At 38.9% G+C, this 22,953-nt stretch overlaps 1 protein-coding gene across 4 annotated transcripts in view; it reads right to left on the bottom strand.

The window, feature by feature from the left end:
* The window catches only part of LOC134211769 (inactivation-no-after-potential D protein), a 291,678-nt gene that overhangs the window by 31,519 nt on the left and 237,206 nt on the right, over positions 1-22,953 (bottom strand). For all 4 annotated transcript variants that reach the window (XM_062688989.1, XM_062688990.1, XM_062688991.1 and 1 more), the window contains 2 exons: positions 21,160-21,315; positions 11,252-11,386 (listed from right to left, as the gene is read on the bottom strand). In XM_062688989.1, coding sequence (XP_062544973.1) covers positions 11,252-11,386; positions 21,160-21,315 — 291 coding nt within the window. The remainder of the gene's footprint in view (positions 1-11,251; positions 11,387-21,159; positions 21,316-22,953) is intronic.

The following is a 22,953-nucleotide window of genomic DNA, read 5'->3' as shown; positions in this document are numbered from 1 at the left end:
CGTCATTTTAACAAATTTTAAATTTGTGCGATAAGAATATTTACACTGAGGAGAATTATATATATATCGGTATATCTTGAATAGTCTAAAATAATGAATTCAAATATACCACCACCTAGCGACCAAGCTCTAAACTAATCAATGCCTCATGTCAAAGCACACGCCTTGCTGCATAATCTTTTTGAAAAGGTGCAGTTCAAAATGGGTAGGATTTTCAAATATAAGTAAAATAAGCATGAAAAATCACTGTTTTTGTACCCTTTTTCACGAAAACCCATCCCCGCGATGTACCCGCCCATCAATAGTCAATCATTAAAAAAGTTATAGCAATTTCAATTTGACCCCAGAGCACAGACAACGTAAGTTTTTTGATCTCGGCGAGTTTTACCAAACTACCAAAAATTATGAGAATCGGTTGAAAACTAAAAAAATGGCAGGAGCTCAAAGTGGCCTGGGGTCATATTGACCCCAGAGCACAGACAAAAGGTTAATCAGCACCTTCTTATATGCCACATTGGTCAGAATGCTCGGAGCGGTGGGTGCAGTTGACCTCCACAAATGTCAAATCAGAGACTAACTCAAGACAAAATTTTCAAAACGACTTATCTGCTTATGTAAACAAAGATACAAACGACGATTCGACGAATCTGATAGCTCTCCCACGCAAACCAACACCATCAACAGGTAGCGGAAACCTTCGCCTGCCTATTGGTGGTGTTGGTTTGCGTGGGAGAGCTATCTGATTCGTCTAATCGTCGTTTGAATCTTTGCTTACAAAAGCAGATAAGTCGTTTTGAAAATTTTGTCTTGAACTCGCAGGCAAACTGGAGTGGAGAACAGGATAGGCGAATTCGAGTACGTTTCTGTGGTAGAGTGCACTACGAGAGTTTGGGAGAAAAGTCGATAGAAGCGATTGTTAACATTGAAAATCAATTTTTTCTCTATCAGATTTACTTCACTTTTTATTATATGGTCGCATGTTTTCATTGGCAGTGGTATCTTTCAGTCTTCAACTGTTGAAGACGAATTCCATCCAAATAAACCGCAAATAAAAAAAATTATAACCAAGGTAGTGCGACGGAGACACTGCAAGAGATATGCAATTTAGTCAGAAAAATCATATACAAGCACAAAAGATATTTTAGTTATTAGATAAAGATTGTCGCTGTCGTCGCTGTCCGGAACATCTTTTGCTGGCGAGGATAGGGGAGCTAAATGTCAAAGAAGGAAAATCCATACGATTTGACAGCTTGGTACCCAACATGTTCCGGACAGCAGAACAAAGGGAACCGAAGCGACAATCTTTATCTAGTAATGGGCCAAACACAATTGATACGTTTGCGTGCGTTTTGACAGTTTTCCCATGGAAAAACTGTCAAAACGCACGCAAACGTACCAATTGTGTTTGGCCCATAACTAGAATATCTTTTACAAGCACTAACCGGATGAAAGCCCATTCGGAAGAAAACTAAATTTTCTTGCATTTTGCGAATATTTTTACTCTGAAAAATGAATGGATTGACCCGAAAACGCAAAAATCAAACTCTCTCCCTATGTTGGTCTCGTACTTTATTTTTGTCAGCAACACTTTTTTCGCTTAACTCGAATTAGCCTATTGCCGGAATCCCTTGCTTCTTCGCATGAATCGAATCACCTGGGCTAGAGGTAGATTTGATTTGCACAATTTCGTCATGAATCAAATCGAACTGATTGCTCAGTTCGACAGGAGAAGATTTATTTTCAATATGTTAGAGAAGCAACATCTCTAGGATTTTTTTTTTAAATGGGCCTATAAGCCTATGTTGAATAGAGAGAGGATGAGTCGTTTCAAATTTCAAGGTCAAATACAGTTACGCCTATTTGAAAAAGCTCCTAGATCTGAAGTCTTCAGCTTCCTTCTATTTTTTTGGCACTTTGGCAGGACGGTCTTGAAACCTTGTTTCTTAGAAGGAAGTGGAGAATTCAGAATTTCCTCTTTTTTTATGAATGCACATTGCTGATCGTGGAGACGTAACCTTTTAAGAGATTTTTTTTCCAGAACGGTGTCCCTGCAGGATTACCACCACTTGTCGGAGTTTTGCTTCCTAAATCGTCTCCGATGTAAAACGGAGGCACGGGTCCAAGCAAAGATCTTAACGGGATCAGTAGGTTCAAATAACACTGAGAAGCACTGTGCAGATTAAAATAGCTTCGGGTAGTATCGGCTTTGCCTTCGACAAAGAGAACAGACAACCGCACAGTACCAGAACACAATGCGTTCTGAGAGATTCGACACTCGTGACAAGTGCACGAATCGTAAGTGGGGTCATGGAACCAAACATTGTCACATGGATGCTAAATGCATGATTTGTGGTGGAACCTCTCACGCCAAGGACGCCTGTCCAGTGAGAGAAGATTCCAATAAATTTAAGTGCGCAAATTGTGGGGGGAATCATAAATCCAATTTCTGGGAATGCCCTTCACGCAAAAAAGTTTTGAATTCCCGTGCAAAATGGATGTCGGGAAATTCCAATCGGATCCCAGATTCGACGGGTAGAAATTTTACAAACGCTCAAAATTCGAAACCGGTTACCGGTCGAGCAATTCATACCCACCACAATTAAGGAACAAATTTTGCTGCTCAACGGGTAGCAAGCACTTCAGTAAATCCCAATTTTTCCAATGTACCTACGTATGCAAACATCGCTGCTGGTAGACAAAATTTCTCTTCTCAAAATGAGGTTTATACCCATGTCCCAACGGAAAATAACGGGCATGTTGCCGATTCAGGTAGCATGTCTTCTTCCGATTTTGATTTTTTAACTGAACAATTGCATCACATTATTGACCTAAAGCTGTTCAGGTTGGTATAAAATACACACAAAAAATTGTTATCGGACTCCGTTTTAATGGATCCAAATAATTGTGTGGAAATTGGAATGCCCGCTCTCTAAAGGGTAAGGAAGATGAATTATTCAACTTCCTAACAGTTCATAATGTGCATATTGCCATTATAACTGAAACCTATTTAAAACCAGGGGTGACATTGCGCATCTCGAATCGAATCACTCGATTCGTAAGTTTTTGGATTTGTTTCGAAAAAAATGCGGCATTATCTATTTCGTTCGACTTCATTCAGTCGCAGTACAAGATTTCGAATGGTGCTGTACTAGTTCAATCGAGTATGTTCTGTCAAACGAAATGTAAACAGAGAGAATAAGAGATAGCTGTCTCCGTGTTTAGTATGCCGCCCGCTGGAGAGACAACCTTCAGCGCATGGCGAATGTGAGTAAACAGAGAGAATAAGAGTAATTTCATCTGCGTGTAGCATATTGCCTGTTGGAAAGGCATCCTTCAGGGCATGAATTGGCAGATAGGGGAACGGTTCGCCACTTCATCTCATAGCTCCTATTTCCATCCCATCAAAAAAAAGCAACGGAAAGGAATTAGGTTTGTTTATTATTTTTGTGATTTTTTTCAGCAGTGAGCACGCATGTTAACAAAAAGAAGCGACGAATTTGGTGCCGTATTTCTTTGTTTAGCGATGAGATGGATATATGTACAGTGAGATGGAGATCGGAACATTTCCCCTAATTTATAAACAAGCAAATTGGGCGAAAAAAAAAAGCAATATTATTTATTGAGCAGTTGCAACCGATTAAAACATTATGCCGATACGACATGTTTTGTAAATTGAGATATTGTTACGACCCAAATTATAAGTTTTATGTTTATTCAAGTGTATGCCACAGATCTAAATTTGAGCTAAATAATTTAAAGCTAAAGAAGGATTCGATAATAAATTACTTTGATGTTTCCACGTATTTTAGTTGAATGCACTTGGGTCATCTCATGCGCGTTTTTTTATTTAACTCATCTATTTTTACGCAGATTTTCCTCATAGATTTTTCACACGATTTATCGAAATCAAAAAATACGTGAAAACTTAAAAAAACGATTTAATTGAAGTCGTTTTTACGCGGATTTCGAGATAATTAGAGATTGCATATTATCAAATATACTATATTAATATAATATATATAAATTAATAAAATATATTTGATATTATCTGAAACTATAAAATTAGGTAATAATGACATTCTTATCCTCAAGAGACAATAATAAAACATTTATTCTCTTCCCGTAGATAGATAATAACAAATATAATTAAAATCTTTCAGCAAGAAATAACTCTCGAACAACATTCGAAAGCTATAAAGGTGACGAGTGTTTTTCATTCGACTTGAGTCGATTTTCAGTGTGCTAACGAGTGTCTATAATGCCAAAACATCTCGTTATTCTTGTACCTCCTCGATCATACTCGAACGATGAGTCGTTTTCGAGATCGAATCGAAACCCGTAATGCCAAACTTGTTTGACTCGATATAATTACGTTCGAATCGAGATGCACAATGCCACCCCAGGACTCTCCATTAAACGAGATCCAAATTATTTTATCTACACGGAAGAAAAAAAGTACCCAAAATTGAGTATTTTTAAACTTACTTTTGAGTTATTTTTTCTCTTCTCTTTCATCCACTCTTTCTTTTGTTGTCAAAAACAAAAGAGCCAAACAATCCAACGACGCCAGTTCAATACGGGAAGCCAATTTTGAGTTTTATTACCTGAGGTCGAAATTGAGTGAATTAAACTTACATTTGGGTAAATAAATTTTCCGTTGGGTACTTTTTTAACATGGGAGTAAAGGCAAACTACTTCGACTCTACTTACTCAATTTTGGCTTCCCGTACGGATGTTCGAGGTTGGGTGAATTAAACTCACTATTGGGTAGTTTATTTCTTCCGTGTACAGAAATGATCGTCTTGACAGCGCCTGGGGTGGGGTCGCCATTGTCTATTAATGACGTTTAAAACATAAATTATTTTCATCGTTCGAAACCAAAGTTTTTGAAACCTTGGGAGTTTCTGTTGAAACAAATTTTGGACAATTTTCCTTCATTGCAGCCTACTTGCCTTCTCAATGCTATAGGCAGCAAAAAAAATTGTTGAAAGCTGATCTTCAAATTCTAAATCGCAACAAATCTAAATTCTTCGTAATTGGTGACTTCAATGCCAAACACCGTTCATGGAATAATGCTCAAAACAATTCCAACGGCAAAATTTTATTTGAAGATTGTTCTGCGGGATATTATACTATTCAATATCCCAATGGCCCTACTTGTTTTTCTTCCAGTCGAAATCCTTCTACAATTGATTTAGTTTTAACGGATTCAAGTCAGCTGTGTGGCCAATTGGTAACTCATGCTGACTTTGACTCTGATCACCTTCCTGTGACATTTGAAATTTCAAAGAAGCCATTAACAATCCAATCAGCTCTAATTTTAATTATCATAGAGCTGATTGGGATTTATATAAAACATATATCGATAGGAATTTTGATGTTAATATTCCTTTGGATACCAAAAGTGATATTGACAATGCGCTCGTATTTCTGACAAATTTAATTGTCGAAGCCAGAGGCATTGCAATTCCTAAATGTGAAATTAAATTCAACTCCATTATTATTGACGACGATCTTCAGCTACTGATCCGTCTTACAAATGTGAGGCGAAGGCAATACCAAAGAACTCGCGATTCCGCGTTGAAAGTTATTTGGCGAGATTTGCAAAATGAAATTAAAAACCCAGATTAATCCACCTAGCGGTGATGGTGCCTTTCTCGACCTTCGTAAAATGTGTGTGCTTGAAAAAAGATGAGCTAGTGGCTAGGAGTAAAAAAGACAAATTTCTTTGTCCGTTCTATGAAAATCAGATTATTTATGGCAAAGATATTGTAGATCCAGTTGAAAACCGAAAACCATATTTTGTCCCATTTCCGGATGTCGCAACTGCATCGCGAGTGGTGCCCGACTATGGCACAATTGCGCACTACTCGCGATGCAGTTGCAACATCCGGAAGTGCGAGAAAATGCGATTTCGCGGGACCTCGGTTCGGTTTTCAGCTTGATCTACAATATGTTAATAAGAATTTCGACATTTTTGTTTCCTTTTCCAATCTTTTTGACGTACATAACCCTGTTTTATTTCACCCAGTCATATATTTTAAGGATATCACTTTTGGATGTTAGTTGAACTGAAGCTCCGACTACACAAAAAGAAAACGAAAATGTCATTCCCATCACGCGAGCGGAGGGCAATATTTGTAATGATATAAATCTCATGACCGTCTTTCTGCCAAACTCCCGTATGAAGTGGGAGAGACAGAGACATCATCTCAGTTCGTCGAGCTGAATCGATTGGTATATAACACTATGGGTCTCCAGGCCTTCTGTAAAAGTTTGGTTTTGGAGCGAACATACAGCCTTTTCGTATAAAAAGGCTAAAATGGTGTTTCGGCCATAACTTCCGATCCCATAGTCCAGTGGTGCTCAGCATTTTGTGTGTTTTTTGCCTTAATTTGCTTATCACACAATAAAAATGAGCTTTCATCTTACAAGTTAGTACTTGGACGAAAGCTTTCAAATATATCTATCAGCAGAGGATATTAAAACGAATATTGGTGGTAAAATCATTCCGTACGACTTGATCAAAGTAAAATCACCCTGCGGCCCGCGGGCCGCACTTTTGTTTTGCTTTGATCGTTTCGTACGGAGTGAATTTAACACCATCATCCGTTTTATTACCCTCAGCAGATAGATATATTTGAAAGCTTTCGGCCAAGTGCTAATTTGTATGGGTTAAGGAAACAATGGGACAGGATTCTGCGTCGAATGCAATTTGTTGCGTGTGAATCGATTAAGGTTAGGTGGCCGAAAAATAGGTGACATTTTTTGTGATTTTTATGAAAAAAGGTATTTTGGTCATAACTTCAGATCCCATAGTCCGACCTGTCCAATTTTCAATAGGAAACAATGGGAAAGGATTTTGCGTCGAATGCAATTTGTTGCGAGCAAATCGGTTGAGAATAAGTGCCTGAAAAATGAGTGACATTTCATACGCAATATTTTCGTATGAATTTGTATTTTGGCCATAACTCTCGATCCCATAGTCCGATCTGGCCAATTTCAAATAGGAAATAATGGGACAGGATTCTGCGTCGAATGCAACTTGTTGCGAGCAAATCAGTTGAGGATAAGTGTCCGAAAATGAGTGACATTTTTTACGCGATTTTTTTGTATGAATTTGTATTTTGGCCATAACTTTTGATCCCATAGTCCGATCTGGCCAATTTCAAATAGGAAACAATGGGACAGGATTCTGCGTCGAATGCAACTTATTGCGAGCAAATCGGTTGAGGATAAGTGCCCGAAAAATGAGTGACATTTTTTACGCGATTTTTTCGTAGGATTTTGTATTTTGGCCATAACTTTCGACCCCATAGTCCGATCTGGCCAATTCCAAATAGAAAACAATGGGACAGGATTTTGCGTCGAATGCAACTTGTTGCGAGCAAATCGGTTGAGGATAAGTGCCCGAAAAATGAGTGACATTTTTTACGCGATTTTTTCGTATGATTTTGTATTTTGGCCATAACTTTCGATCCCATAGTCCGATCTGGCCAATTTCAAATAGGAAACAATGGGACAGGATTCTGCGTCGAATGCAACTTGTTGCGAGCAAATCGGTTGAGGATAAGTGCCCGAAAAATGAGTGACATTTTGTTGAGTAGTTTTGCGCACACACACACACACACACACACACACACACACACACACACACACACACACACACACACACACACACACACACACACACACACACACACACACAGACATCACCTCGATTCGTCGAACTGAGTCGATTGGTATATAACACTATGGGTCTCCGGGCCTTCTATAAAAAGTTTGTTTTTGGAGCGATCATATAGCCTTTACCGTATACTTAGTATACGAGAAAGGCAATTACCGTATACTTAGTATACGAGAAAGGCAAAACGTTTCGCTATTCTGAGAAATACCAACTTTGAGAATAATGTCTCGAAGTTGGATCCCAGTTCGAAACCCTTTTGGAAATTAACGAAAATTCTTAAAAAAAACTCAAAAGCCAATTCCAGCGCTTAAAGAGGGAAATAAAATTTTATTAACAAATGGCGAAAAGGCTCAAAAACTTGCTCAGCAGTTCGAGAGTGCCCAAAATTTTAGTCTAGGTCTCACTTGTCCAATTGAGCATCAGGTTACACGGAGCTTCGAAGACATTCTCAATCAAGATAATGTTTTTGACCCTTCGTTGGGAACTAATTTGGATGAAGTGAGATCTATTACTAGAAAATTTAAAAATATGAAAGCCGCGGGTGATGATGGTATTTTCTACATACTTATTAAAAAACTTCCCGAGAGCTCTTTATCCTTTTTGGTCAATTTATTTAACAAATGTTTTCAATTGGCATACTACCTAGATAAATGGAAAAACGCCAAAGTTGTTCCAATTTTGAAGCCGGACAAAAATCCAGCTGAGGCTTCTAGTTATCGCCCAATCAGTTTGCTTTCTTCAATAAGCAAACTGTTTGAAAAGATTATTTTAAATAGAATGATGGTTCATGTTAATGGCAATTCTATTTTTGCTGATGAGCAATTTGGTTTTCGCCATGGGCATTCAACCACTCATCAGTTATTAAGAGTTACGAACTTAATTTAGCTCAACAAATCTGATGGATATTCGACTGGAGTTAAGTTCGACTTGATATAGAGAAAGCATTTGTCAGTGCTTGGCATGAAGGTTTGATTGTAATTGATGAATTTTAATTTTCCTCTGTACATTATTAAACTGATCCAAAATTATTTATCAGATCGCTCACTGCAGGTAAACTATCAGAATTCTAAATCTGATAGATTACCTGTAAGGGCTGGTGTCCCCCAAGGCAGCATACTGGGGCCCATATTGTATAACATTTTTACTTCTGACTTACCTGATTTACCACCAGGGTGTTAAAAATCTTTGTTTGCAGATGACATAGGCCTCTCAGCCAAAGGACGAGGCCTTCGTGTCATTTGTAGTAGATTGCAAAATAGTTTGGATATTTTCTCCACTTACTTGCAAAAATGGAAAATTTCCCCGAATGCTTCCAAAACTCAGCTTATAATTTTCCCACATAAGCCGAGAGCTTCTTATTTAAAACCTTCTAGCAGACATATTGTCACTATGAATGGGGTTCCAATTAATTGGTCTAGCGAAGCTAACTATTTAGGACTTCTGCTAGATCAAAAATTAACTTTTAAAAATCACATTGAAGGCCTTCAAGCCAAATGTAACAAATATATTAAGTGTCTATATCCACTTATAAACAGAAAATCAGAACTTTGTCTTAAGAACAAACTTTTGATTTACAAACAAATTTTTAGACCTGCCATGTTGTATGCTGTGCCAATATGGACTAGTTGCTGCAATACCAGAAAGAAGGCACTTCAGAGGATTCAAAATAAAACTTTGAAAATGATTCTGAAGTTGCCTCCGTGGTATAGTACCAATGAACTTTATAGAATTTCTAATATTGAGACATTGCAACAAATGTCCAACAAAATAATTTCCAATTTTAGACAAAAATCGTTGCAATCTTCTATTGCAACGATTAGCTCCTTGTACCCTTAGTATAAATTAGGTTAAGTTTAGTTTAAGTTGAAAACATTGTAATTCCTACATGGTTCAATTCAATCAGAAGAAAAATTCTAACTGCCAGAGACAATTGAAATGTATTAATAATAACTAAAAAGTAACATAGCAAATAAGGATGATAGTGTTAAGAAAACACGGAACGCCTAGTCTAAGAGATGATTACATGTATTAGATAATTAGCAAATTAAATTAGTTAAAAAAAAAGATGATGCTAACGTAAAAATACTTTTGGTTTATAAAAATATATCACCTCATATTTCGGAGACGAGCCAGCCTAGGGCCGAAAGTCTCCTTAACAAATATACAAAAAATATGCCACCTCATTGCGCAAAATTTAATTCTGGAGAAGTTATTGATTGTGAACATTCCGTATATTCCGTACATTTCTGTTTATACTTCTCTTCAATGGCAGTAGTTTGCCAGACCCAGTAGGGTGGCTCAAATTAATATAGAAAAAACTTTTTAAAATTTTTTTTAGTGGGCCGCCTTCTTATTCGGTTTTATTTAAGGTGATTATAGAATGAAGCCCGTGGTGAATTTCAAGTTACCATTTTTGCATACGTATATCATGAGGCTAACACGATGATACTTTTATGCCCAGGGAAGTCAAGACAATTTCCAAGCCGAAAATTGCCTAGACCGGCACCGGGAATCGAACCCAGCCACCCTCAGCATGGTCTTGCTTTGTAGCCGCGCGTCTTACCGCACGGCTAAGGAGGGCCCGTACTGCAAATCATCGTTTTTTTCAAATTTTCTGCATACATTTTTTCATATAAACTTTCAACGAGTTTGGCACCGCCAAAACTTTGACCGATTTGGCTGAAATTTTGTCCAGAGCATCAGGGCATCAAATAAAACCGAATAAAAGGGCGGCCCACCAACAAAATTAAAAAGTGTTTTTTGAGCCACCTAAACCAACAGCCTAAGTGATGATGTCATGAACAACGCAATCTGGCAATAGTTTGCGCACTTTAAGAACAGGCCTTAGTGTGCTTTCTCGAAATCTTTCACATTATGATAATTCTACTCCACGGTTCCACGGAGTTCAAAGACACATACATCAAATACCTGCTAATCGTGCAGTGAATTTAGCATCCTCAACAGAATCGATTCTTGAAGCCATCGGATTTTTTGTGTAGATGAGCACAGAAAAAACAACGTAATCATGAAGAAGCTTTTGGTGTGTAAATTGAATTAGGTTTAAGATCTCTTCGTTCAAAACGTGAAAAGAACGATAACGAATAGTTCAATCAAAGTTAATTGCCTATTTCCGGGGATTAAACCACCAGTGAATATGTACATTATGTGGAAGATGTTGATTTGGAAAATGTATTGGAGGTAACCACTTTCCCTTCGATGGGACTCGAACCCATGACCCTAAAGTACGCTAGACTGGCGCTTTAACAAACGCGCTTTAACTTTAACAACGCGCTTTAACAATTTTCTCGAGCCAACAATTCCACATGTGTATAGTTTATAATTATTAGTTTTATTACAAAAGTGAATTATATTCAGTCATCCATGCCGTTGATAATCGAATCTAACCGTATTGATTAAAAAAAAGGACAGTTGATATCTAAGCGTGCAGCTTAGAACATCTCGGTGTTTCTTATCGTGTATCAGAAATGTTACAAGTATACACATAGCATACCCAAATATATTAATAGATTCATAAATGCTGATTTCAAAGCATAGGATACTTGCCATATCTGTAATTACAACTCCATGAGGATGGTTTGCTCGGAAACCAACACCTAAGAGTTTTCCTGGCTTTTTGAATAGTTCGACATCCACAGCTTCTGTTTCTGGCACAGTCGGCCGAAACACCACCAGACGCACCTACGGTTGGAAAACGGAGGAGTATTATGTAGTGAACAACTTAATTCGGTCTATGGAAATAATCAATAAAACTATTACATATAAAGTTCATCAATACGAATTGGCTCTGACGAAAGCGAGAAAACAAAATTGGGCCGGATGATGCTTTTTCATTTCACCCGGCAAGGGATGATTGTTAAAACGTTAAAACACATTTATTTATTTATTTATTTAATCTTCAACTTATTGTTGTACAGATTGAAACTTATACTATATGGAGGATCCTTCGTTTATATGTAGACTTACTTAAGCCGAAATCATACACTTCACTGGTTTCATTAAATGCACGGCAGCACAAAGTCCACGGTTCGTTAAAGCTATAGTTGGTGCGACGGGTAGATTGCCAAAGGAGCGAGTGTTGACGTAGTTGTCGTTGAGGAGCATGAAAGTTTACTTGGCTTAGAAGAGCGCTGCATTCAACATCCCCGTTGAGAAGTCCATAAACATAGAGCCGTTGTAGAAGTTTTCTCCTAGATGCCAATGTCTCCAGAGAAATTAGCCGGCATCTTTCTTCATAAGGTGGTAAGTTGGCGAAATCATTCCAGGGCAGCACACGTAAAGCGTATCGGATAAAATTCCGTTGGATAGCTTCTATTCGGTCGGTTTGTGTGACGTGGTAGGGTGCCCAAACAACTACAGCGTATTCCAGCAGGCTACGAACGACGCCACAATATATAGATTTGAGCGCGTAAACATCCTGGAAAGCGTTTGTATTCCTTTTAACAAAGCCTAACAGAGCATAAGCTTTAGCTGTTACCGTCGTGATGTGCTCATTGAATCTCACTTTGAGTCTATTACTACTCCCAGGTCCTTGACCGTGCTAACTCGGAGAAGATTGTTTGTTTCCCATTGAATAATCAACATGCAGGGGATTACGCAAGCGGTTGAAAGAAATGACACTACATTTGGAAATGTTAACCTGCATGCCATTCAGAGTGCACCAGTAAAGGAGAGAGTCTATGTCTTGCTGGAGTGCACAACAATCAAGATTAGATCTAATCACACGAAATATTTTCAGATCATCGGCAAACATAAGTTTCGAGGATTTCAGACGAGTTGAGAGGTCGTTGACAAATAGGATGAAGATTAACGGTCCTAAATGACTTCCCTGGGGAACCCCTGATGGTATTTCGAAGCTGGGCGAACTGATTCCGTTGATACTGATGAAGGCAGAGCGATCAATCAAATACGACTGCAGCCATTGTGTAGCCCAGTCCGGTAGTCCCATACGTTTACACCATGAGGTTAGTGGTTGTAGATCGTTTCCGCATGAATCCATGTTGATGCTCGGTAATCATTGGACGAATCGCGTGGTACATAACATCATAGACCATTTTTTCGAGCACTTTGGGTAAACAGTTTAGAATAGAAATTCCACGATAATTCTCCACGTTATGTATATTCCCCGACTTGTGTATAGGTGTAATTGATGCAACCTTCCACGCTGACGGGAACACTCCACTGTTGAGGGAACGGTTGAATATGATTGAAACTGGCGAAGCTAAAGGCGCAGCAAATTGCTTGATGAACGATGGCGGTAAACGGTCAGGGCCGGGGCCTTTCGAAGCATCCACATATGAAAGAACTTTCTGGACTTCATCAACTGAAACATTCAATTGCGGCAGATGAATATTTTAATGTGCTAAACTACTCATCCAATCCCGATGTTCTTCAGGTGAATGAGCAGGGGGGACATTCGAAAACACGTTCTTGAAGAATTCAGCGAATAGGTTGGCAGCACCTTCCGCATTATCGGCGTTGGTTTCCTTGAAGTAGACATTCTGTGGGATACCGTTATTCCGTCTAAGCTTTTTCACATATGACCAGAACGACGACGGATCCCGTTTTGCATTTGATTCGTTGCGCTGTATGTATTCGTAGAAAACTCTGTTCAGCTGGGATGAATTGTGCTCCTCCATATTTCGAAGCGATTCCTTGTTAACCTCAGTCCGTGATTTGAGAAAACGTTTCCTAACTTTTCGCAATCTGTTTCGGAGGTTGCGAAGTTCAGGAGTCCACCATGCTTGATTGAAATGTGTGCGGGACCTTTTGCGACGAATTGGAGTATATTCATGGATGGTGTCAAAAATAATACCATAAAACCGGTATACAGCCTCGTCCACATCACAATCCGAAAAAATCAATTCCCAGTTTATCGACGCTAAGCGGGCTTGAATTGCAGCTTCGTTGCAAGATTCAAAATCATAATAGCAGCAGTCTTGTCCAATGTCGTTAGTATTGCGAATGTAGTCAAATTTAATTATAAAAGGCTTATGATGAGCGTCAATTTTTAAAATTCCGTTTGGTGATTCATATAGTTCGATATTATCCGCGTCACTAACGAAAGCTAGATCGAGCAATCTGTCATTTACATTCCGAATATCCTGTATCTGCTGTAATCCGCAGGCAAGAATAGTCTGCGTCAAAGCTACTTCCTGCTCGGACGAAGCGTTGACAGGAATGTAGGAATTCATATCCGAATCAAATTCCCACGAAAGCCTAGGTAAGTTATAGTCTCCTAGAGCGATGACTGTATCTGTGACATCAGCCATATCGCACAACTGTTGAATGCAAGAACCATGGTCGGAGTAAGTGGCGGGTTCAGAGCTCGGTCTTATGTAGATACAACAAATGTAGACAGACTGTGTTGGCAAAGATAGGCAAACTGCTACTTGTTCCAAACTGTTGGCGTTGACCAGTGGAACTAACTTACACGGGATATGCTTCTTGACACCGATCAATACGCCTCCACCACGCAGCAAATGAGAAGTGGATGGATTCCGGTCGAGACGATAAATCACGTAATTGGATGAGAGTTCAGAGTTTAGAATGTCATCACCGAGCCATGTTTCGGTTAGTGCAACGACATCATAGTCGCAAGATGAAAGTGCCAAGCGAAGGTCCTGAGTTTTAGTCCAAAACCCACGAACATTTTGATAAAAAACTGTTAAGGGAACTGCGTTTTGGGAATCAGGGTGAGACTTTGCATGACAAGGAGAGATTGTATTAGTAACACAGTCTACTGGCCTGTCTTCGGTGTTTCGTCTGTGGGTAGCTGTTGAGATTTCAGCAGAACCGGCATTAAAAAATCACGTCTTCTGCTAGTATCCTCGAACTCTCGAAATCTTATACCAGCTGGCCATGTATCCAAGCACATGGCTTTGGATTTCAAGTCCGATGGTATTCCAATTTTGTACGATACGAAGGAGAGGGTACGTACGTCCTTACCACGAGGAACGAGTTTGACTACAGAGGCATCTTGGGTTTCCAGGTTAGAATTCACCATGCTCGATACTGTTTCCTCGGTTACATCCGGATGGATATTTGATAGGTACAGCCAAAATTTGGTGTCGTCTCCTTGTTTAGCAGCAATAATATTGGATTGTGGATTAGAAGCTCCAGTACCACAGAGAAGCTTCGTAGGGCGTTGCGAAATACCCTCATCCCCATTCTCAGCTTCACGTTGCCTTTTGTTTCTATTAGAACCGCCAAATATTGGTGGACGCGATCTAATAGGTGTTTGCGGGATGTTCTCGGACAAGGTTTTGAAATTTTAACGAATTTCAACCTTAATTTCGTCTAAAACATAATCCCGAATTTCGGTTTTAAGAGCATCGATCACCATCTCATTTGAAGCGTTTGATGATATCATGGCATTGCGAAAACGAGTCTTTTTCAATAAATCTGTGCATGCGTTACAAGCCCAGAATAAATTTTGAATTCCATTGATAGAAGCAAGGATTCCATCAGGCATTTTAGAGCAGTTCTGGCAGAAAACAGATGAGCAAAAAGCGTTGCATTTAACTACAACCTTATCCTTAAGCTCGAGAGCACAACTTTCACACACTCCAGACATCCTGATATCGAAAAACCACTTCAAGTAGCTGCTTACTATGCTCACCAACATTTTAGCCAAAAAAAACGAACAGTGGGTAATGTCTGTGACATAACCGCTAAGTGGACGTAGGACTTGACTTGACCATGCCTTTAAGATACGTAATATGTCCAAATTTCTCACATCAACTATTTTGAATAAATAATCGGCGTTGCATACCATTCCTTGGCAAAATCTTCTCATACATACCGCATTCTGATGTCCGTGATAGGAACGCACAAGATTGGTTACATATGAAATTTTTACTGGCTTTGACAAGAATGGAAATTTTCAATAGCTTATCGTAAATAATCTTAAGTTTCAATAAAATAGGCAAAATGGTGGAGAGTGTCCGAGTAGATTGATATATAAATCTTAAAAATCCATCGAAAGATAAAGGCGCTAGTAACGTTCGAAATTTTCTCTTCCAGCGTAACGCTCTCGATTCCCAAAAATCTAAATGACACCTAGTATAGTAAAGAAAGACGTAAGTCCTACGTCAAAATCCAACATTTGATAAAAAATCGATTGATAGTTTTTTTTTAAATTGTTCACGAAAATTGTAATAATAATGTTTGGGCTGTTATCGCGGATTTTTGTTCCCAAATTAGATTATGATGTCAAGTGAAGTCCTTCGTCCACTTCGCGGTTATGTCACAGACATTATCCACAGTTCGTTTTTTATTAATTTTTAGACTCAATAGTCTTAATTTTCGGAAATCTAATGGAGAAATCTTCAAATAAGAAACACATTTTCGTTTGTAGTAAGTGAGGAAAACTTAATTTTGTCAACCGTCTAAGACGAGTTTAGTACTCTCCATTTAATTCCACTACGTTTTGTTATCTTTGCAGAAACGCATTTCGACCACAACTGTGGGGTCGTCTTCAGTGTCTCGTACTTGACTCGACTCCACTAAAAAGCGCTTAAAATATGTTTTCTAAAATTTGTCACAATTCCTCGCCAAGAACGCGAATAAATCAAGACAAACGACTTATCTGCTTTTGTAAAACATCGATTTGACGATTTGACGAAACTGATAGCTCTTCCACGCAAACCAACACCAATTGGTAGGTGAAGGTTTCCGCTACCTATTGATGGTGTTGGTTTGCGTGGGAGAGCTATCAGATTCGTCAAATTGTCGTTTGAAACTTTGATGGTGTTGGTTTGCGTGGGAGAGCTATCAGTTTCGTCAAATCGATGTTTGAATCTTTGTTTACAAAAGCAGATAAGTCGTTTTGAAAATTTTGCCTTGACTTGATCAGTGTTGTCATTGACTGTCTATGGTCACACCGCCGAGCCGCGCTTATTGTTGGCTTCTCCTTTGTGCGGCCTCGACAATGCCGGACCGAAAATGCCGATGATGCTGACGATTCTGCCTTGCTCTTGAGAAAGCTTAAGTTTGCGATTGCGTGGCTGAGACGATGGAGCAACACTTCAAAAGTTCTGACGATGCTGTGGTTGCTTTGCCTGTTCTTGTCAGATCTCAGGGTCAGATTGAGAGGAAAAAATCGTGCTGCGCTTTTTTATGCCTTCCTGACCTAGCGAGAGCTCATTCGCTGACGTCTGCACCAATCAGAGCGTGGCAATGGAATGATGCAAGAATGATGCGGTACTCATATTTATAGGTTCTCGTGAATTCAATATTTTGCTTTGAAAACAGTTTTGGGCCTATTGAAACAAGTTTTCGGATATTATCAAGCATGAATATGAAAGGCATACTTGAAAGCTGTTGATTGAGTGGTTAACTGCAGAAAACTGTTCAATAGGGCAAAAGCTATGAACGTTTGAAATCTTTCAACACAGCGTAACGCGGTCGATTTAAAAAAATTGAAATGACACCTGGTATAGTAAAGAGAGACGTAAGTCCTACGTCAATATATTCAGTACATTCAAAGTTAATTGCCTATATGCCGGGTATTAAGCCACTCGGAGTGGAAATTAATTACTATGTCTGAAACTTGATTATGCATATGTACAACATGTGATAGATTTAGTTCGGAAAAGGTATTGGAGGGTAACCGCCCCTTCGGTGGGGTTTGATCCCACGACCCCAGTTCGCATGACAGGTGCTTTCCCTACTAAGCTACGAAGGACCTCCGTCGTCCACCGCAGCTTAGCGGGTACTGATGAAACCAAATTCCCAGCACCAGGTACCAGCCGATCTCTCGCAATACATTTTCAGAACTAACTCTCTCAAATGTATTTTTGTACACAATATCAACCAAGTAGGATGAGTATTTAGTATTGTCCGGCTCCTACACACTTGCTTCATCAGCAACGGCGCTCAATGAAGTAGGGTTGTGTGAGGTTGTGCCAGTTTGGTTAGTTCTGAAAATGTATTGCGAGAGATCGGTTGGTACCTGGTGCTGGGAATTTGGTTTCATCAGTACCCGCTAAGCTGCGGTGGACGACGGAGGTCCTTCGTAGCTTAGTAGGGAAAGCACCTGTCATGCGAACTGGGGTCGTGGGATCAAACCCCACCGAAGGGGCGGTTACCCTCCAATACCTTTTCCGAACTAAATCTATCACATGTTGTACATATGCATAATCAAGTTTCAGACATAGTAAAAATATATTGTTTTTTTTTCGGGTTAGAAATTTAATTTACTTTTGGATTGGCAACACAAAAGTCTAGTTATTTCGATTAAAAAACATGTGTAGATTTGTACGGCTAACATGTAGTTTTAAAAAATTCTAACCCTTTGTATTTAAAAGTTTTCAATATATCACTGTTAATATCATTTCAGAAGCATTTTAAAATATACTTCCTATACTTCACCATGTTTAAATACCGTGATTTCACGCACACGTCTGTCTCCGCGAGGTGGCAGCAGCGCAACCTCGTCAAAGCGAATGGCCAAGGAGGTAATACGAAAACAAATCAAGCTCTTCAAGAACACTAAAAAGATTGATATTTTTCTGGTTTTAGTAACAAATAAACAAAATCAATACCAGACCAGATCCTATAGCCGATCGTAAACGAATTCAACAAAAATTCATTTCTGAAACAAGCAACAATATTAAGTTTCTTGCATACTCTTGCTGCGACCCTCCAAGTTGACAATGAGTCACATAAGGCAAACATCGTAAAATAAACAACAAGTGCCTTCCGTACACGCCGGTTTAGAAGCGAATACCTTCTTTACAGGGTTGCCGTCCGGCGTTCTTGCAAAATGCCATGTCCACATCGTACGGGTTCGCCGTAGAGCTGGGCAAGCTCGTAGTTCATCATTTGCCTCCACACATCACATTCTTGCATACCGCCAAAGATGGGCCTAAGCAACCTAAATGAACAATTGCATCACATGATTAATGCAATGTTCAAAGCAAATATGTACCAAAACTGAAGCTGTTCAGGTTGGTATTAAATTCGCTCAAAATAAAATATTGGACTTCGATTTAATGGATCCAAATAATTCTTTGAAAAATCTAAATTGGAATGCCTGATCTTTAAAGGCTATGGAAGATTAATTACTCAACTTCCTGTTAGTTCATAATGTGCACATTGCCATTATAACTGAAACATATTGAAAACCTGGTCTTTTCATCAAAAGATATCCAAATTATTTATGCACAGAAATGATCGTCTTGTCGGGCCTGTGGTGGGGTCGCCATTGTCATTAATAGACAATTCTCGCTTAACTTTTCAAAAGGACCTAAGTAACATTTTTTTCATGAGTTAATTTGAATAGCGCAATCAACAGAACAACATGAAAGCTATTGATTGCAGTATTCAAATTAATTCATGAAAAAATGTTACTTAGGTCCTTTTGAAAAGTTAAGCGAGAATTCAAACATAAATTATATTCTTCGTTTGAAACCAAAATGTTTGGAACCTTGGGAGTTTCTGTTAAAACAAATTTTGGACAATTCTCTTTTATTGCTGCATACTTGCCTTTCCAGTGCAATGGGCAGCAAAGGAATTTGTTGATAGCTGATCTTCAAATTCTAACTCGCAACAAATCCAAATTTTTCATAATTCGTGACTTTATTGCCAAATTGATTTTGTTTTAACGGATTCAAGTCAGCTGCTGTCTGATCACCTTCCTGTGACGTTTGAAATCTCACAAGAAGCCATTAACAATCCAATTAACTCTACTTTTAATTATCATAGAGCTGATTGGGATTTACATAAAAACGTATATCGATAGGAATTTTGATGTTGATATTCCTCTCGATACCAAAAGTGATATTGATAATGCTCTCGTATCTTTGATAAATTTAATTGTCGAAGCCAGAGGCATAGAGGGGTCAATCATGGAAGGAGAACCGCAAAACGATCCGATCGAATAAAGTTCGCCGCCGTACCAAACTGTCTACAAAACGCTTGTTCGCACCCGCAAATACAAGAACAGCACACCTGGAAGGAAGGCAGCTATCGAAACACTTTCGCTTTCATCAAATCACTAGAGTCCTATAAGAAGAGTAACGTCATGTGCGACGTTTGACAGGTCTCCTGCTCGTTTGGAACGCGCATTTGTATGGAACTGACAGACGATTCTGTTCCAATTCTGACACTTGACGACACTGTTATTATAGTCACTGTACAAATCACCACCGTATGCCTTGTATAGGGCAAGGAATACAGGTAGTGGATAACCGTTGTCTCGCTATCGCATTGTCCGTTGTAGGCTTGTGTGATACGGAGATCAGAGAGTAGTTTGTCGGAGTTGGTCCAAGCTGACGAACTACCGACCTAGTCAACACAAAATCGTATATGATGCAACATAAGATGCTAAAGTAGAGGCGATATACGTACATGTTGTATGGTGAAGTACCAATATAGCCTTGACTTTAGCATCTTATGTGACATCATATACAATCATGCGTAGCTGGGGAAACGACCATCGTTGGAAGATGATCTCTCCGGTACCTTTCCAAAAGAGCGTCGGCAGTCGCAATTAGACCGCAATTAGACGGTCGAGTGTTTTTTAATGTGTATACTTATAAGTGTAGATTATAAGAAATAAGTCTATCCAGTGTATAGTTTGTCTAGTCTAGTCTAGTGTTTGATTGTTGAGAGAATAAATGTGTTTCATTGTACATACTTTGAAGTATTGTTAATGATGGAAGGAACTATAGTGTCACTTCGAAACCTGTAGAATGCAATTTGGGGCACATTTCGCCAGTACTATTGCATGCATGACTGCACGTTTCCTCTTCCACCAGATCACAAAATTTGATGTCCAGTTGACTGCCCTCACTCAAAGCTATTGGAGGAGATCAGGTAAAAGTGCTCAATCATTCAACCAGCAGTTCTCTACGGGCACTAGACCTGGACAATGATCGTGGAGGACTAACGCACACTTGGAGTTTGTGAAAGAAAAGCGTTGTGTATCATCTATGGCGGGATGTAGACGGAAGACGGTACATGGAGGAGGCGAATGACTCACGAGTTGCATCAGCTGTTGGAAGAACCATCCATTGTTTACACCGCGAAAATCGGAAGACAACAGTTGGCCAGACACGAATCCAGAATGTCGGACAATAACCTGACGAAAATAGTTTTCAATCCGACAAGCACAAGATGGCGATGTACAGCCATGGACCGAGCTGAATGGAAATGACTATATGCTACTCCTGCTTTGTGGGCTGAATAAATAAATAAATGAATTTGCCCAAGGTGATACAGTGTTCTTTAGAATCTTCTAGTGGACTGAATAGTTGATTTTGGCGACTTTTTTTTTGAAAAGCTCAGCGACAAAGATGGATATTTTTTTTCCATATTTTTACTGTTTGCTTGTAATAAGCTACATTCGACAGGGAAACTCACTATGATTCTAAATAATTGTTAATAATGATATCTATCAAACTTTCATTTTTTACTTATCCCAAATTTTTAAAATCTGAGGTACTTACTCTTGGTTGCAGTTGCTTCACAGCCTTCTGTACTTGTTTTTCATTTGAGTCATGTAGCACTTTCGTTCCATTGATCTCTACGATTTGATCAAACACTTGCAGACGCTTGTCGTTGAACGCAACACTATTCGGTAAAATTTCAATGATGACTGCGCCCTGGAAAAGAAGTTAACAAAAATATATGAACATAATGTGTACCATATTATGTTAATTCATTCAGAATATGTGTTGTTCATTACTATTCGAGCAATTCTCTGTCAAATCATGATTTTTTTTTTCGAGATTTCAATTTTTTGATTTCCCTGAAATTTCTCATATACATTCTTTGTGATAAAAAAAAACCCAAATTAATCCACCTAGCGGTGACGATGCCTTTCTCGATTAAATCAAGATATACTGAAGGTGGTAACTTCGTTTTTTTCCAATTCCTATCTACCAAAAATGTTGGCAATTTTGTTTTTCTGTAAAATAAGCATAATACATTATGTTATAATCAAGTTATGACGATCGTGAAATTTTCTTTTATCCATTTTTGACAGAGAAAGTATTTCAAGTACATACACCCAACCAGAGAATGCATGATTTTATGACAATCGTGCATGAATTCCATGCACAGATTGCATGAGGCTGAGGCCCATGCACAGATTGCATTAAGTCGATATAGCAAGCCATTGCATTAGGTATCTGGTCACGAGAAAAAGGAACTAGGTTTGTGTTTGTGTCTACATAGAATCTATTTTTAAACTTCCGTCGAGGAACGAATTCTTTACACATACTTCGCCAACCTTATTTGCTTACAAAAAAATTTGACAGATATCGAGAATTGAACCTATGCCGTCCACCAAGCCTAGCGCTATCCGGCTGACGCGCTTGCCATCTGGGCTATACACTAGCTGAGAGAAGTAGTGATAGAAGACTATTATATTCCTCGTTCTATACTATGTGAATGAAGTAGAAGGGTAATAGAGATAGCAAAGGGCGATGAAAATGGAATTGGGTCTGCGTCCTTGTCCACCATCAAGTTGAACGGTGTCGGGAAGATTGTGTGAGTCGAAGCTATGCTAATGTACACGATGCATATATTTGTTGCTGGAGGAGCTAAAGAGAGTCGTTTAAATGTGTTGGTCGAAACCAAATAAACCGATTTAATGCAATGAGTTGACGTAACAAGTATAACATTCTGTGAGTGGTTTGCATGCGAGATTTGATACAAAATGATTAATGCAAAGAATGTCACAACTTTTTGTTTTGCGTGTACTGTTATTTCTAACACATATTGATATAATTGTTATGACTAACTGGTCGGGTTGGTATTTAACATCATGGGTCTCCAAGACTTCTATAAAAGGTTCGATTTCGGAGTGAAATGTACACGAACATTTTGAAAATTAAGCCAATAATTCTCAAAGCCGACTAGAATATGACGTCAAATACATTTAAGATTATTCAACCAATGACACCCCCACCTCCCTTCGCCAAGGCCCCGATGCCATTTTTGAACGATTCCTAAATATAAATCTAACAAAACCGCATACATAATATAATATGGAAATAAGGAGATGTATAAACCGAAAACTATATTCAAATTTGCCCTTGAAATCACCCAAACTTCACCATAACTCCACACCACCCAAACCAAACAGCATGTTGAAGCATCAATGAAACCCCTCTTTTTCCCCTTCCAATGTATGACACAAAACAAACGCAAACACCACCATGGCTACGAACGTACGAACCAGTAGTTAATCGTGTCGTTATCGAGTGCAATTTCTGTTGCCAGCGATGAAACTTACA

This window comes from Armigeres subalbatus, chromosome 2 (genome assembly GCF_024139115.2).
Source record: "Armigeres subalbatus isolate Guangzhou_Male chromosome 2, GZ_Asu_2, whole genome shotgun sequence".
In the NCBI taxonomy this organism is placed as follows: domain Eukaryota; kingdom Metazoa; phylum Arthropoda; class Insecta; order Diptera; family Culicidae; genus Armigeres; species Armigeres subalbatus.
This window is presented reverse-complemented; position numbering and strand designations above follow the sequence as displayed.